A 10,190-nucleotide genomic window follows, 5' to 3' on the forward strand; every position below is an offset into this window, starting at 1 on the left:
CGGGAGGCGGGGCGCGGCGGTTGTGGGTAACTGACGCCTGTACTTCACTGTGGCTGCGGCGCGCGTGGAGAGGCCTGCCCCCGCGTGGGGCCGAGCCGGCGCGAGGCTGCCGCCGGTGAGCCTGAAGCACGGGCCACGCACGCAGGGCCTAATCTTTTGGGCTGTGAGCGGCCGCGGCGTTGGCGGCGAGACCTCCCAGATGCCGGTTGGGGCTCTTAGGAGCGGAGCGCAGGCTGGGCCCGGACCGCGGGCGGGATAAGAGTCCGACGGGCCTGCTCGCCCCGCGCGTGGATGCGGCGGCGGCGGCGGCGGCGATGGACGCCGTAGAGGAAGAGAGCTTCGCCCTGTCCTTGTGAGTGACGCCGTCGGGCCGGGGAGGCCTCGGCTTCCGCCCTGGGGAACGGGTGTCCTCGAGGGGTGGAGTGGGGGTGAGGGACCGCCAAGGCTCCTCCCTAGTTCCCCCTGTTGATTGTGCGGCTGCTGTGACCTCCGGGTTCAAGCTCTGAGGACGGGAGTGCGGGGCGAGTGTCTCGCGATGATCAACGCCTCCATCACAATTCCCCCGGCTTTGACCCTGGTTTGAGCTGCCAAGGTCCGACCACGGGTCAGAGGACCCTCCACCACCTCCACCTCCAGGGACTTCCAATCCAATTGTCCCCTGGCCAGTATCTCGCCCGCGCCAGTTTCACGCTCACAAGCTGATAGGTGGGGGGTGATAGCGAAGATGCGGTGAGTAAACCCGAAGGAAATACATAAATACGAGGAGCCTTAAGATGTGCCATGTGAGCCTTTGCTCCCTTTATATGTCCCTTTTGTAGTTCCTTGTGTCATAACAGGTTTTCTGAAAATGGAGCCCTTGAACCCTAATGTCACAAAAATACGTTTTCTTCGGAATTGCTACAGTAGACAATAATCATTCTTAATTGTTGAAGTTGGGTGATGGGAAGTTCATTTTTCTGCCCTCTTTTGCACCTGTGTGAAAGTGTCTCTAATACAGTTGTTTAAAGCGAATTATTTGAAACAGCACCTAATCCAGGTATATTTTTCAGCTCTTCCGCCTCCGATGCAGAATTTGATGCTGTGGTTGGATATTTAGAGGACATTATCATGGGTAAGCTTCCTTACCACAGTCTCACCTGTGCTGTCTTTAGTTCTTAGACCTTTGCAGCTTGGAGGGTTAATTTTGAGAGAAAACAAGCTGCATATAATTTTTAATGTAGTACAGACTCATGTTAAGTGAGATTAAGTGGTTTTAGAGGCAAACGTTCTCCTTGTTTTAACAAGTAATAATCATACTCAGGTCTTGTAAGGCAGCTATCCAGGTAGTGGGGCCCTAGACGTTACAGACCTCTTGGCAAAACAGGAGCGACTTATTTCAAAGAATAAGAGGAATTCCATTTTTTTTTTTTTTTTGGTTTTGAGTTTTAACATTTTTGTGCCATAAACCACAGCATAGTGCCATAATCACAGCGCGCGTGTCTGTGAAGAAAATAAAATGCTATATTTCCGCTGGTTCTGTATTTTCCTGGGTTCTGAGTTCCTATTCGTGCATTCATTTTTTGGTGTGCACAGACCTGCTAAGTAACGAGCGGTAACAGGCACCCGAGGGTTAAGACAAATGTATGGGAAGGGGAAACTCTGAGAAAATTTTTGTCTGAGTTTTCTGAGAATTAGGCAAAAAAGAAACCTTTACTGTGGTGGTGCTAGTGATGTTTCTTAGTCTAGTTTAGTCTGAAAATCACTGACCCACACGTTCGTAATCTTCAGGTCCCAAGAAAGTTCATGCCCTTAATGCCTAAATACAGGTGTTTCACCATTAAGCCCTTGTCCTGTGTGAAGGTGAAGATTTCTGGGGAATACTGAGGAATACCTTGAATTCTTTTGTCCTTTGCTTACCCTGTGTGCCTTTTTTGACCTCAGGGTGTTTACCCTAAAGTCTAGGTCATTTGTGAAGCTTTCCCTTTATTTTTAGAAGTAATTATTGTATGCACTTGTTAAAATTCCCTGTTCTCTCACGTTCAGGTGTTGGCTATAAGCCAGTCTTTCTACCAACCCTCATCTGAATTCCACCTGGCAATCCTATGCGATAGTTACTAGGATCGTTCTCACTTTCTAGTTGACAAAACCGGGGCTTAGAGAAACTAAGAAATGTGCCCAAGGTCACACAATTGACGTGGCTGAGCTAGGATCAGAGCCCGTGTGCTTGATCACTACGCTGTTCCCACCACAGCTGCTGAAATCATATTCAAGTAAGAGATCCATTTCATTCCGTTGTGGGAAAGGAATGTGATGGAGTTCCCAGGCCACCCCGTATGGGTGTGTTTAAAATGGACTCAAGGATGGTGGTAATGGTTGTACAACAATGGGAGTGTACATAATGCCACCAAACCACACTTAGGGGCGCCTGGGTGGTCTGACTCTTGATTTCAGCTCAGGGCACGGTCTCACAGTTGGGGGCTCCCCACTGGGCATGAAGCCTGCTTGGGGTTCTCTCTCTCCCTCTGCACCCCCCTCCCCCACCTCCGTGCCCTCAAAAAAAAGTGAATTCATGGGAATGCAAACTGGTACAGCCACTCTGGAAAACAGTATGGAGGTTCCTCAAAAGGTTAAAAATAGAACTACCCTACGACCCAGCAATTGCACTACTAGGTATTTATCCAGGGGATACAGGTGTGCTGTTTCAAAGGGACACGTGCACCCCAGTGTTTATAGCAGCACTACCGACAATAGCCAAAGTATGGAAAGAGCCCAAATGTCCATAGACAGATTGAATGGATAAAGATGTGGTATATAGAGACAATGGAGTATTACTCGGCAATCAAAAAGAATGAAATCTTGCCATTTGCAACTATATTGATGGCCTAGAGGGTATTATGCTAAAAGCAAAGTTAGAGAAAGACAAATATGTGACTTCACTCATATGTGGAATTAAGACACAAAACAGATGAACATAAGAGACGGCAAGCAAAAATAATATAAAAACAGGGAGGGGGACAAAACCTAAGAGACTTAAATTCAGAGAACAAACTGAGGGTTGCTGGAGGGGTTGTGGGTGGGGGGATGGGCTAAATGGGTAAGGGGCATTAAGGAAGACACTTGTTGGGATGAGAACGGGGTGTTATACACAGGGGATGAATCACTGGAATCTATGGTACTATATGCTAACTTTGGGATGTAAATAAGATAAATAGTAAAATAAAATACTTAATGTGTTTCAAACTATCAGGAACCACAAAGGTATGACAGTAAGGATGTAGCTAGACTCTTAATAGAAGGCTTCACCTCCCCTGCCTTTCCTCGAAGACTCATTGATGTGGAATACTAAATATAGGACTTAGAAAAATGTGATATTATGTGACTCTTGGTTTTTTAGCATACTGCGTTTGATATGTTTCTTAAACTTTATGTGACATGTTAGAAGGGCTTGCAACAAAAAAATAATGAATTTAATGTTAGGTAGATTTTACCACTATTTTTAAAATATTAATATTAATAAAAAGACTGGGTTTTAAAAATATTAATATTTTTAAATTATGAAAATATTTTTAAATATTTTAAATTACTATTTTTAAAATATTAATATTTATTAATAAAAAGACTGGGCTACTTGAACATCGACGTCCTATTGAACACTTCCCTAAAACACTGTTAGCTTTCCCTCTCCTAGAGACTGACCATTAGGAAGCAGTTCTGCTGACACAGAATTTGGCCTATTTATAAATCAATGGTTTTTAATCTCCGTTGAAAAGAATAAAATTTTCCTGTTGTTCAGATGACGAGTTCCAGTTATTACAGAGGAATTTCATGGACAAGTACTACCAGGAGTTTGAAGACACAGAAGAGAATAAACTCACCTACACACCTATTTTTAATGAGTATGTAAGTGGTTTTCTGTTTCTTTCCCCAGAGATTAGAATTTCTTTAAAATGTGAATTCAGAATCCAAATATGTTGACATTTCGGGCACCTAGGTGGCTCTGTCAGTTAAGTGTCCAACTTCGCTCGGGTCATGATCTCACGGCTTGTGGGTTCGAGCCCCACGTGGGGCTTTTTACTGACAGCTCAGAGCCTAGCACCTGCTTCGGATTCTGTGTCTCCCCCTCTCTCTGCCCCTCACTCGCTTGTGTTCTTTCTCTCTATAAAAAAAAACAAGAAACATTAAAAAAATTTTTTTTAAGATGTTGACATTTGGAGGACTTTAGAAGCTGCCACCAGTAACTGCCAGGAATTGTAGTTAGAATCTCCCATTGCTGGGGCACCTGGGTGGCTCAGTCGGTTAAGTGTCCAACTTCGGCTCAGGTCATGATCTCACGGTCCGTGGGTTTGAACCCCGCGTCAGGCTCTGTGCTGACTGCTCAGAGCCTGGAACCTGTTTCAGATTCTGTGTCTCCCTCTTTTTCTGACCCTCCCCTGTTCATGCTCTCTCTCTCTGTCTCAAAAATAAATAAATGTTTAAAAAAAAAATTTTTTTTTCAATAAAAAAAAAAAGAATCCCCCATTGCTTTCTTCTGCAGTTCTTGAGGGTGTTTGATGATTTTTGTCCAGCTCCTATTTTTCTTTCTTTCTTTTGAGGGGAAGGAGAGAGAGTGAGTAGGGAAGGGACAGAGAGAGTCCCAAGCAGGCTCCACACTGTCGACTGTGAGATCATGACCTGAGCCAAAATCAAGAATGGATTCTTAACTGACTGAGCCACCCAGGGGCTCCTCCAGCTTCTGTTTTAGAAAATGCTTGGCTTGATCAAAATCCAATTTTCAGTTACAATATATGGGTTCGCTAAACCTTGCATTCATATACTCTGTGTGTATGTATATATATGTGTATATATATGTGTATATATATATAGTATACCATATGTATATTGTATTCATATACAATATATTGACCTTTTGACTTGCACACAATACAGTTAAACAACATGGGGACTAGGGGTGCCCACACCTGCACAATTGAAAATCATGTATAAGGGTGCCTGGGTGGCTCAGTCAGTTAAGCATCTGACTTCAGCTTAGGTCATGATCTCACAGTTAACAGGTTTGAGCCCTGTGTCGGTCTGTGTGCTGACAGCTCAGAGCCTGGAGCCTGCTTTGGATTCTGTCTCCCTTTCTCTCTGCCCCTACCCCGCTCACACTCTGTCTCTCTTAGTCTCTCAAAAATGAATAAACGTTACAAACAAAAAAAAATTAAAAAAAACAAAACCTGTGTATAACCTTTGACTCCTGAAAAACATAACTACTAATAGCCTATTGTTGACTGGAAGCCTTACCGATAATGGAGATGGTTGATAAACACGTATTTTATATAGATACTCTGTACTACTGTATCCTTACAATAAAGGAAGCTAAGGAAAATGTTACTAAAATCATAAAGAAGAGAACATACATTTATGGTATTGTGCTGTACTTATCAATACAAATAAGTGGAACCGTGCAGTTCAAACACTGTTCCAAGTGACATCTGCGTTTTGTTTTTTTTTTCTACTGTGTAATCTAATCGGGTGCACATGACCGTTAGATAGAAGTGAAAACCAAGGCTAGATCCCCAGGAGTTTCAACTCTGGACCCTTGGGCCTTCCCATTGTGCTGAGGCCTCCGGTAGCCTCCTAGAACAGTCTCATTTGAGAAGAGGTTTGAGCCTCGAGAACTTTCTTAACCTTAGAAGCATGGCATACCTGATGGTTTCCCCAAGTCAAGCCTCAGCTTACAATGAGGAACCTGTGATTACCTCCAACAGTATGCTTCTTTATATATTCCTTTTTAAACGTTTTTTTAAATGTTTATTTTTGAGAGAGGGAGGACCCAGAACCCCAACCAGGCTCTGAGCTGTCAGAACAGAGCCCGACACGGGGTCCAAAGACACAAACTGCGAGATCGTGACCTGAGCCGAAGTCAGACGCTTAACCAACCAGGGGCACCTGTACGCTCTTTTTGCACAGATTCCATCTACCCAAGAAAAAAGGCCCCGCTTCGTTCCTTACTTCCTGCCGTGGGGGGTGGGAGCCCTGCTGTTCACGGTCTCTACCTACATTAGCGCATTCATCTTGTCACAGGGTAATTACCTGCAGATGCCTCTCTCCCGTGGTGTGCCAGGGCACATGCTCACTGAGGACAGGAGCTGTATTTTGGTTCTCTTTAGTATCCCCTGTGCTCAACATGGAGCTTGGCACATAAAATAGGCCCTCAGATGTTTGCGAACGTTGGAGGCCAGGCTTTCTGAAAAGCCGCCTTGTTTTCCTAAAACCAAGATCCTGTCCACTCTTACAGATTTCTTTGGTAGAAAAGTATATTGAAGAACAGCTCCTGGAACGGATTCCTGGATTTAACATGGCAGCTTTCACGACAACTTTGCAGTGAGTTGAACTTGACTCTGCATTTTTGCCTGTTTTCCCTTTCTCCTTTACTCTGAAAAAAGACCTTTTTTTTTCATTGCTTGATCATGAAGGTTTACAGCCCTTGGAGGTTAGGTCCTGGGTGGGAAGGCCCTTAAAATCTGCAAATGGAATCTTGAAGGGACAGGATCTGTTTCAGTCTTCCATGAAACAGCCATCCTTTTCTTTTGCAGGCATCATAAAGATGAAGTGGCTGGTGACATATTTGACATGCTGCTCACGTTCACAGATTTTCTGGCTTTTAAGGAAATGTTTCTGGACTACAGAGCAGTAAGTCCCTCTTGCTTGTGTCATTAGCCACATGGAACCATTGAGATAGTTCCAGATAGTTCCTAGTAGACCAGCTGCCATGTTTCTCCCCATGACTGGCCAATATCAGCCTGGCAGCTAGCAAGGTGTCCAGAGTGAGCAGCTGCCTTCTGGGCAGGACCCAGGTTCCTCTTAAAGTAATCCCTAAATAATCAGAGGGACAAAACCAAAAAGCAGGTCTAACTGCCTTGCCTTTCTTATAAGGCAGACTCTTAATAGGAAAAAGAGGTATTTTTCAGTGAAGAGAGGTATACTTTTTATGAGTGACCGGGCCAGTGCTGAACAAGAATGCAAAATAACCCCCTTCCACCCTCCCTCCCCCTGTGCCATAGGCAGGGTTTGGAGCTAGGAAAGGACTCGTGTTTTTTCCCTCTTCCTTGCCGCTTGGGATTCTTTTTCTCATGCAGGAAAAAGAAGGCCGGGGACTGGATTTAAGCAGTGGTTTAGTGGTGACTTCATTGTGTAAATCATCCCCTGTGCCAGCTTCCCAGAATGATCTGCGACACTAGGCCCTGCCACCAGGCAGAGATATCTTCCTGGACGTCGCCAGCCCCATAGACTGGAAGAGGCTTTGGCTATGTGACAGAATACATCTTGGAAAGACGGGCTCTGTTCCACAACTCTTTGCTGACGTTAAGTATTGATGGGTCAGAAGACAGTCCATCTGACCCTCCTAGGCCCCTGAAGCACCTTGTGTTCAGTAATCCTAGCACTCCTCCCCAAGTAGACCCCTCTCTCAGGCCTGAGTCAGGCTCCTCTGGAGCAAGCCTGAGGCCAGCATCCCCCCGGGGACCCCATCCCCAGCATAAACGTTGGTAGGTCAGCAGCATTTGGAAGAACCCACCAGCTCCACCCCTCTTTGGCCCCGCCTGGCCATCAGGCTTTTTGTGTGCTAACAGCTTCCTGTATGCATCAGTTTCAGTCCTGCAGCCTCAGAGGGGTTTCTACCCGTGTGGGAACATTTCTCTAGGCTGTTCCTTGAGACAGCTGCCCTCTGCAGCAGCTCCCATCCCAGCTGGTCCTGGCTGTAGGAATAACCGAGAGATGCCCCTTACCTGAAGCTACCTGTGAAAATCACTTCCTTGTCTTACAGTCGGCAGTCCCTGCATCACTCTGTCTTCTGCTGGTCCTGATGTAGTCTGTTTCTAGAATTCTTTTAAGCATTTATAGATAACTATTTTTATAGATGAATACTCAGGCTAACCTAGTGGCTATAATCTTGGAGCTTCCATGATTACCCACTTAAAGATCAAAGTATTATATCCTGTGTGCTTTTTAGCTATTAGTGCTATGAAAGCAAAGATGCTTTCTACGTTGGTGTACCTAGTTTACTGGGCACCAGTGAGTGTGTGCTTATGCTGGAAGTAGGCTAAAAGGTCTCCCTTTCTTACAGCATGTTAAGTGTTCGTACAGGTTTGCTAAAACTTTACCCTTCTGTGTAAATCAGTTTGTTAGGTTTTCTGTTGGAGTAGGGCCTCTGCAGTTCCTTCCTGTCCAGATCTCCCTACCAAGGCGGTGTTCCGCTGGGTTGGCTCAGCATGAGTGGGAGAGCACAAACAGCTTCACTAGTCATATGTATGCCTTGATTTAGCCGTGTTTCATAGAAATCACCAGAAAACATGGATGTCACATCTCTAGAAAGACAAGACATAGTATTTCAATTCTCAATGTGTACCTTCCATATATATTTTTTTTTCTTTTTTTTTAAGTAAAAATAAGACTATACTTATAAACTTCGGTTGGCTGTTCTGGTCTTAAAGCGTGAGCTGTAGACTCTTTCTGTACTGATGCGTGGCACTTATTAAATACTTTTGTACCACGAATATACTCGGAGGTGCATCGCAAGAGCCGTCATTCTCCACGAGTCCCTCCCCTTTCTTGGCTATCACCCCTGCCCTCGGGGTCACTGCTGCTTTGGTCCTTCAAAGCCAGAGGCCCTCGCAGAGCCAGCTTTTTCCATTGCTGCCCCTCCTGGCCTTGCTTTCCCTTCTTGCCCTTTTTCTGTAAAGGGCTACTCACTGTAGGCTGGGCATGTCCGAAGTACTTGATGAAGACCTGGTTGAGAAAACCCATGTATGTGGACTTAACGAAAAATGAACAACAGCAGAGGTAAACGGTTCTTTTCCACTCAGAAAAAAAAAAAAAAAAAAAAAAAGCAAGCCTGTTGCTTACTATTATTAGCAGATAGGCTTTCTGATTTTATAAAACCAGAAACCTGTCTCTGTCCACACAGGGACTTCCGCCATCGTGTGCCACCTTTGATGGGGCTCAGGGCTGGCTGGGATGAGAAAGCCCGCCATCCTGCCCAGTCTCCGTGACAGCTGCCCTGTCATATTGCTCAGACCTCCTCGCCCATGGGAAGCGCAGGGAAGCGCAGACCCTTCAACTGCAGGGTCTGAGGATCGGGGAGGCATCGGCCTCACCAAAAGGTAGTTGTTTGAGGAAGTATGTTAATATCCGCAGTGCAGTGGGCTGTGCGTTAGCAGGTTAGAAACTGGTAAGACCTTGCCTAGGATTTTGTTTCCTCTTAAGCCAAAAGAAAATGAGTTGATCTTAACACTAAACTCCCTCCTTATGTCTTAATCATGGAATGACTCCCGTTTATCATATTCTGAGCCACTTGAGAGTGAAAAGCGATCCTGTTAGCATCCATACCAGGACAACAGGCAGGCCGTGGGCCTATCCCAGGCTAACCAGGACATGGGTGTCTGATTTAACCCCGTCCCTCTGTTCTGGAGCAGGTCCCCCCCAACCGTTGGACTCAACAGTAGCCCCCACCTGCAGGGGATCTGTCCCGAGACACCCCCTCCCCGTGGATGCCTGAGATCCCAGATAATACCGAACCCTCTTCACACTGTTTCTCCCTGTACGTCCACACCTGTGACAGAGTTCAATTTAGAAAGGCATGGTAAGAGGTTAGCACCAAGAAAATTAGAACAGTTACAACAACATACTGTAATAAGAGTTACGTGACGGTGGGCTCTCTCAAAATATCCTACTTCCTGTACTCTTGTGATGATGGGAGGTGAGGTCTGGCCCCCAGGCTGAGATGAAGTGAGGTGACTGGCGCAGCTTGACCCTGCTGGTAGCCTCAGGAGGAGGACCGCCTGCTCCCAGGCTACTAGCTGACTGCGAGTAACTGAAAACGCAGAAAGCGAGAACTTGGATAAGGGGAGCCTACAGACTACTGGAGTTACATCCTAATTATCCCCGGGTTTTTGCAAAAGGACCAAGGGGTGCCCAGAAATGCCCTCCCCTCAGCCTACTTACTATCCAAAGCATGTTACTCTGTGGCAGCAGAAACATAAGCTCGGTCAGGAGGACTTCCTCTCTGTGGTCTGCCGCCGGCCCCCCGGATCCAGCCTGTTATTCGCGCTGATGACTTGATCTCTGAACTGCACACTTTCGAGGCAGGGGACAGGATGGCACTCTCGCCTTCAGCAAGGTGACCTTGATGTGCCTAAAGCTGGGATAACTGACTGGCTTAGTGTTAAAAG

General features: G+C 45.9%; 1 protein-coding gene across 2 annotated transcripts; it reads left to right on the forward strand.

Annotated features, from left to right (window-relative positions):
- On the forward strand, positions 1-8,430 carry LOC122494246 (ADP ribosylation factor like GTPase 2 binding protein). Of its 2 annotated transcripts, none has more exons than XM_043599273.1 (6): positions 1-352; positions 1,050-1,111; positions 3,773-3,879; positions 6,260-6,345; positions 6,558-6,654; positions 7,101-8,430. In XM_043599273.1, the coding sequence occupies exons 1-6, from the start codon at positions 315-317 to the stop codon at positions 7,200-7,202; spliced, it is 492 nt and encodes a 163-aa protein (XP_043455208.1). In that variant the 5' UTR covers positions 1-314; the 3' UTR covers positions 7,203-8,430. The 2 variants fall into 2 exon arrangements, with proteins under 2 accessions (XP_043455208.1, XP_043455209.1); XM_043599274.1 differs by having other exon boundaries at positions 2-352; positions 7,177-8,430.
- The last annotated feature ends 1,760 nt before the right edge of the window (positions 8,431-10,190 follow it).

This window comes from Prionailurus bengalensis, chromosome E2, assembly GCF_016509475.1.
Source record: "Prionailurus bengalensis isolate Pbe53 chromosome E2, Fcat_Pben_1.1_paternal_pri, whole genome shotgun sequence".
NCBI classification, from domain to species: domain Eukaryota; kingdom Metazoa; phylum Chordata; class Mammalia; order Carnivora; family Felidae; genus Prionailurus; species Prionailurus bengalensis.

What these genes read in the sequence shown, in the direction of transcription:
- LOC122494246 (XM_043599273.1), top strand. Translation starts at nt 315, where the DNA reads ATGGACGCCGTAGAGGAAGAGAGCTTCGCCCTGTCCTT. An exon ending in CACCTATTTTTAATGAGTAT is followed by an intron (nt 3,880 to 6,259) that starts GTAAGTGGTTTT and finishes CCACTCTTACAG; the next exon opens with ATTTCTTTGGTAGAAAAGTA. An exon ending in GCTTTCACGACAACTTTGCA is followed by an intron (nt 6,346 to 6,557) that starts GTGAGTTGAACT and finishes TTTCTTTTGCAG; the next exon opens with GCATCATAAAGATGAAGTGG.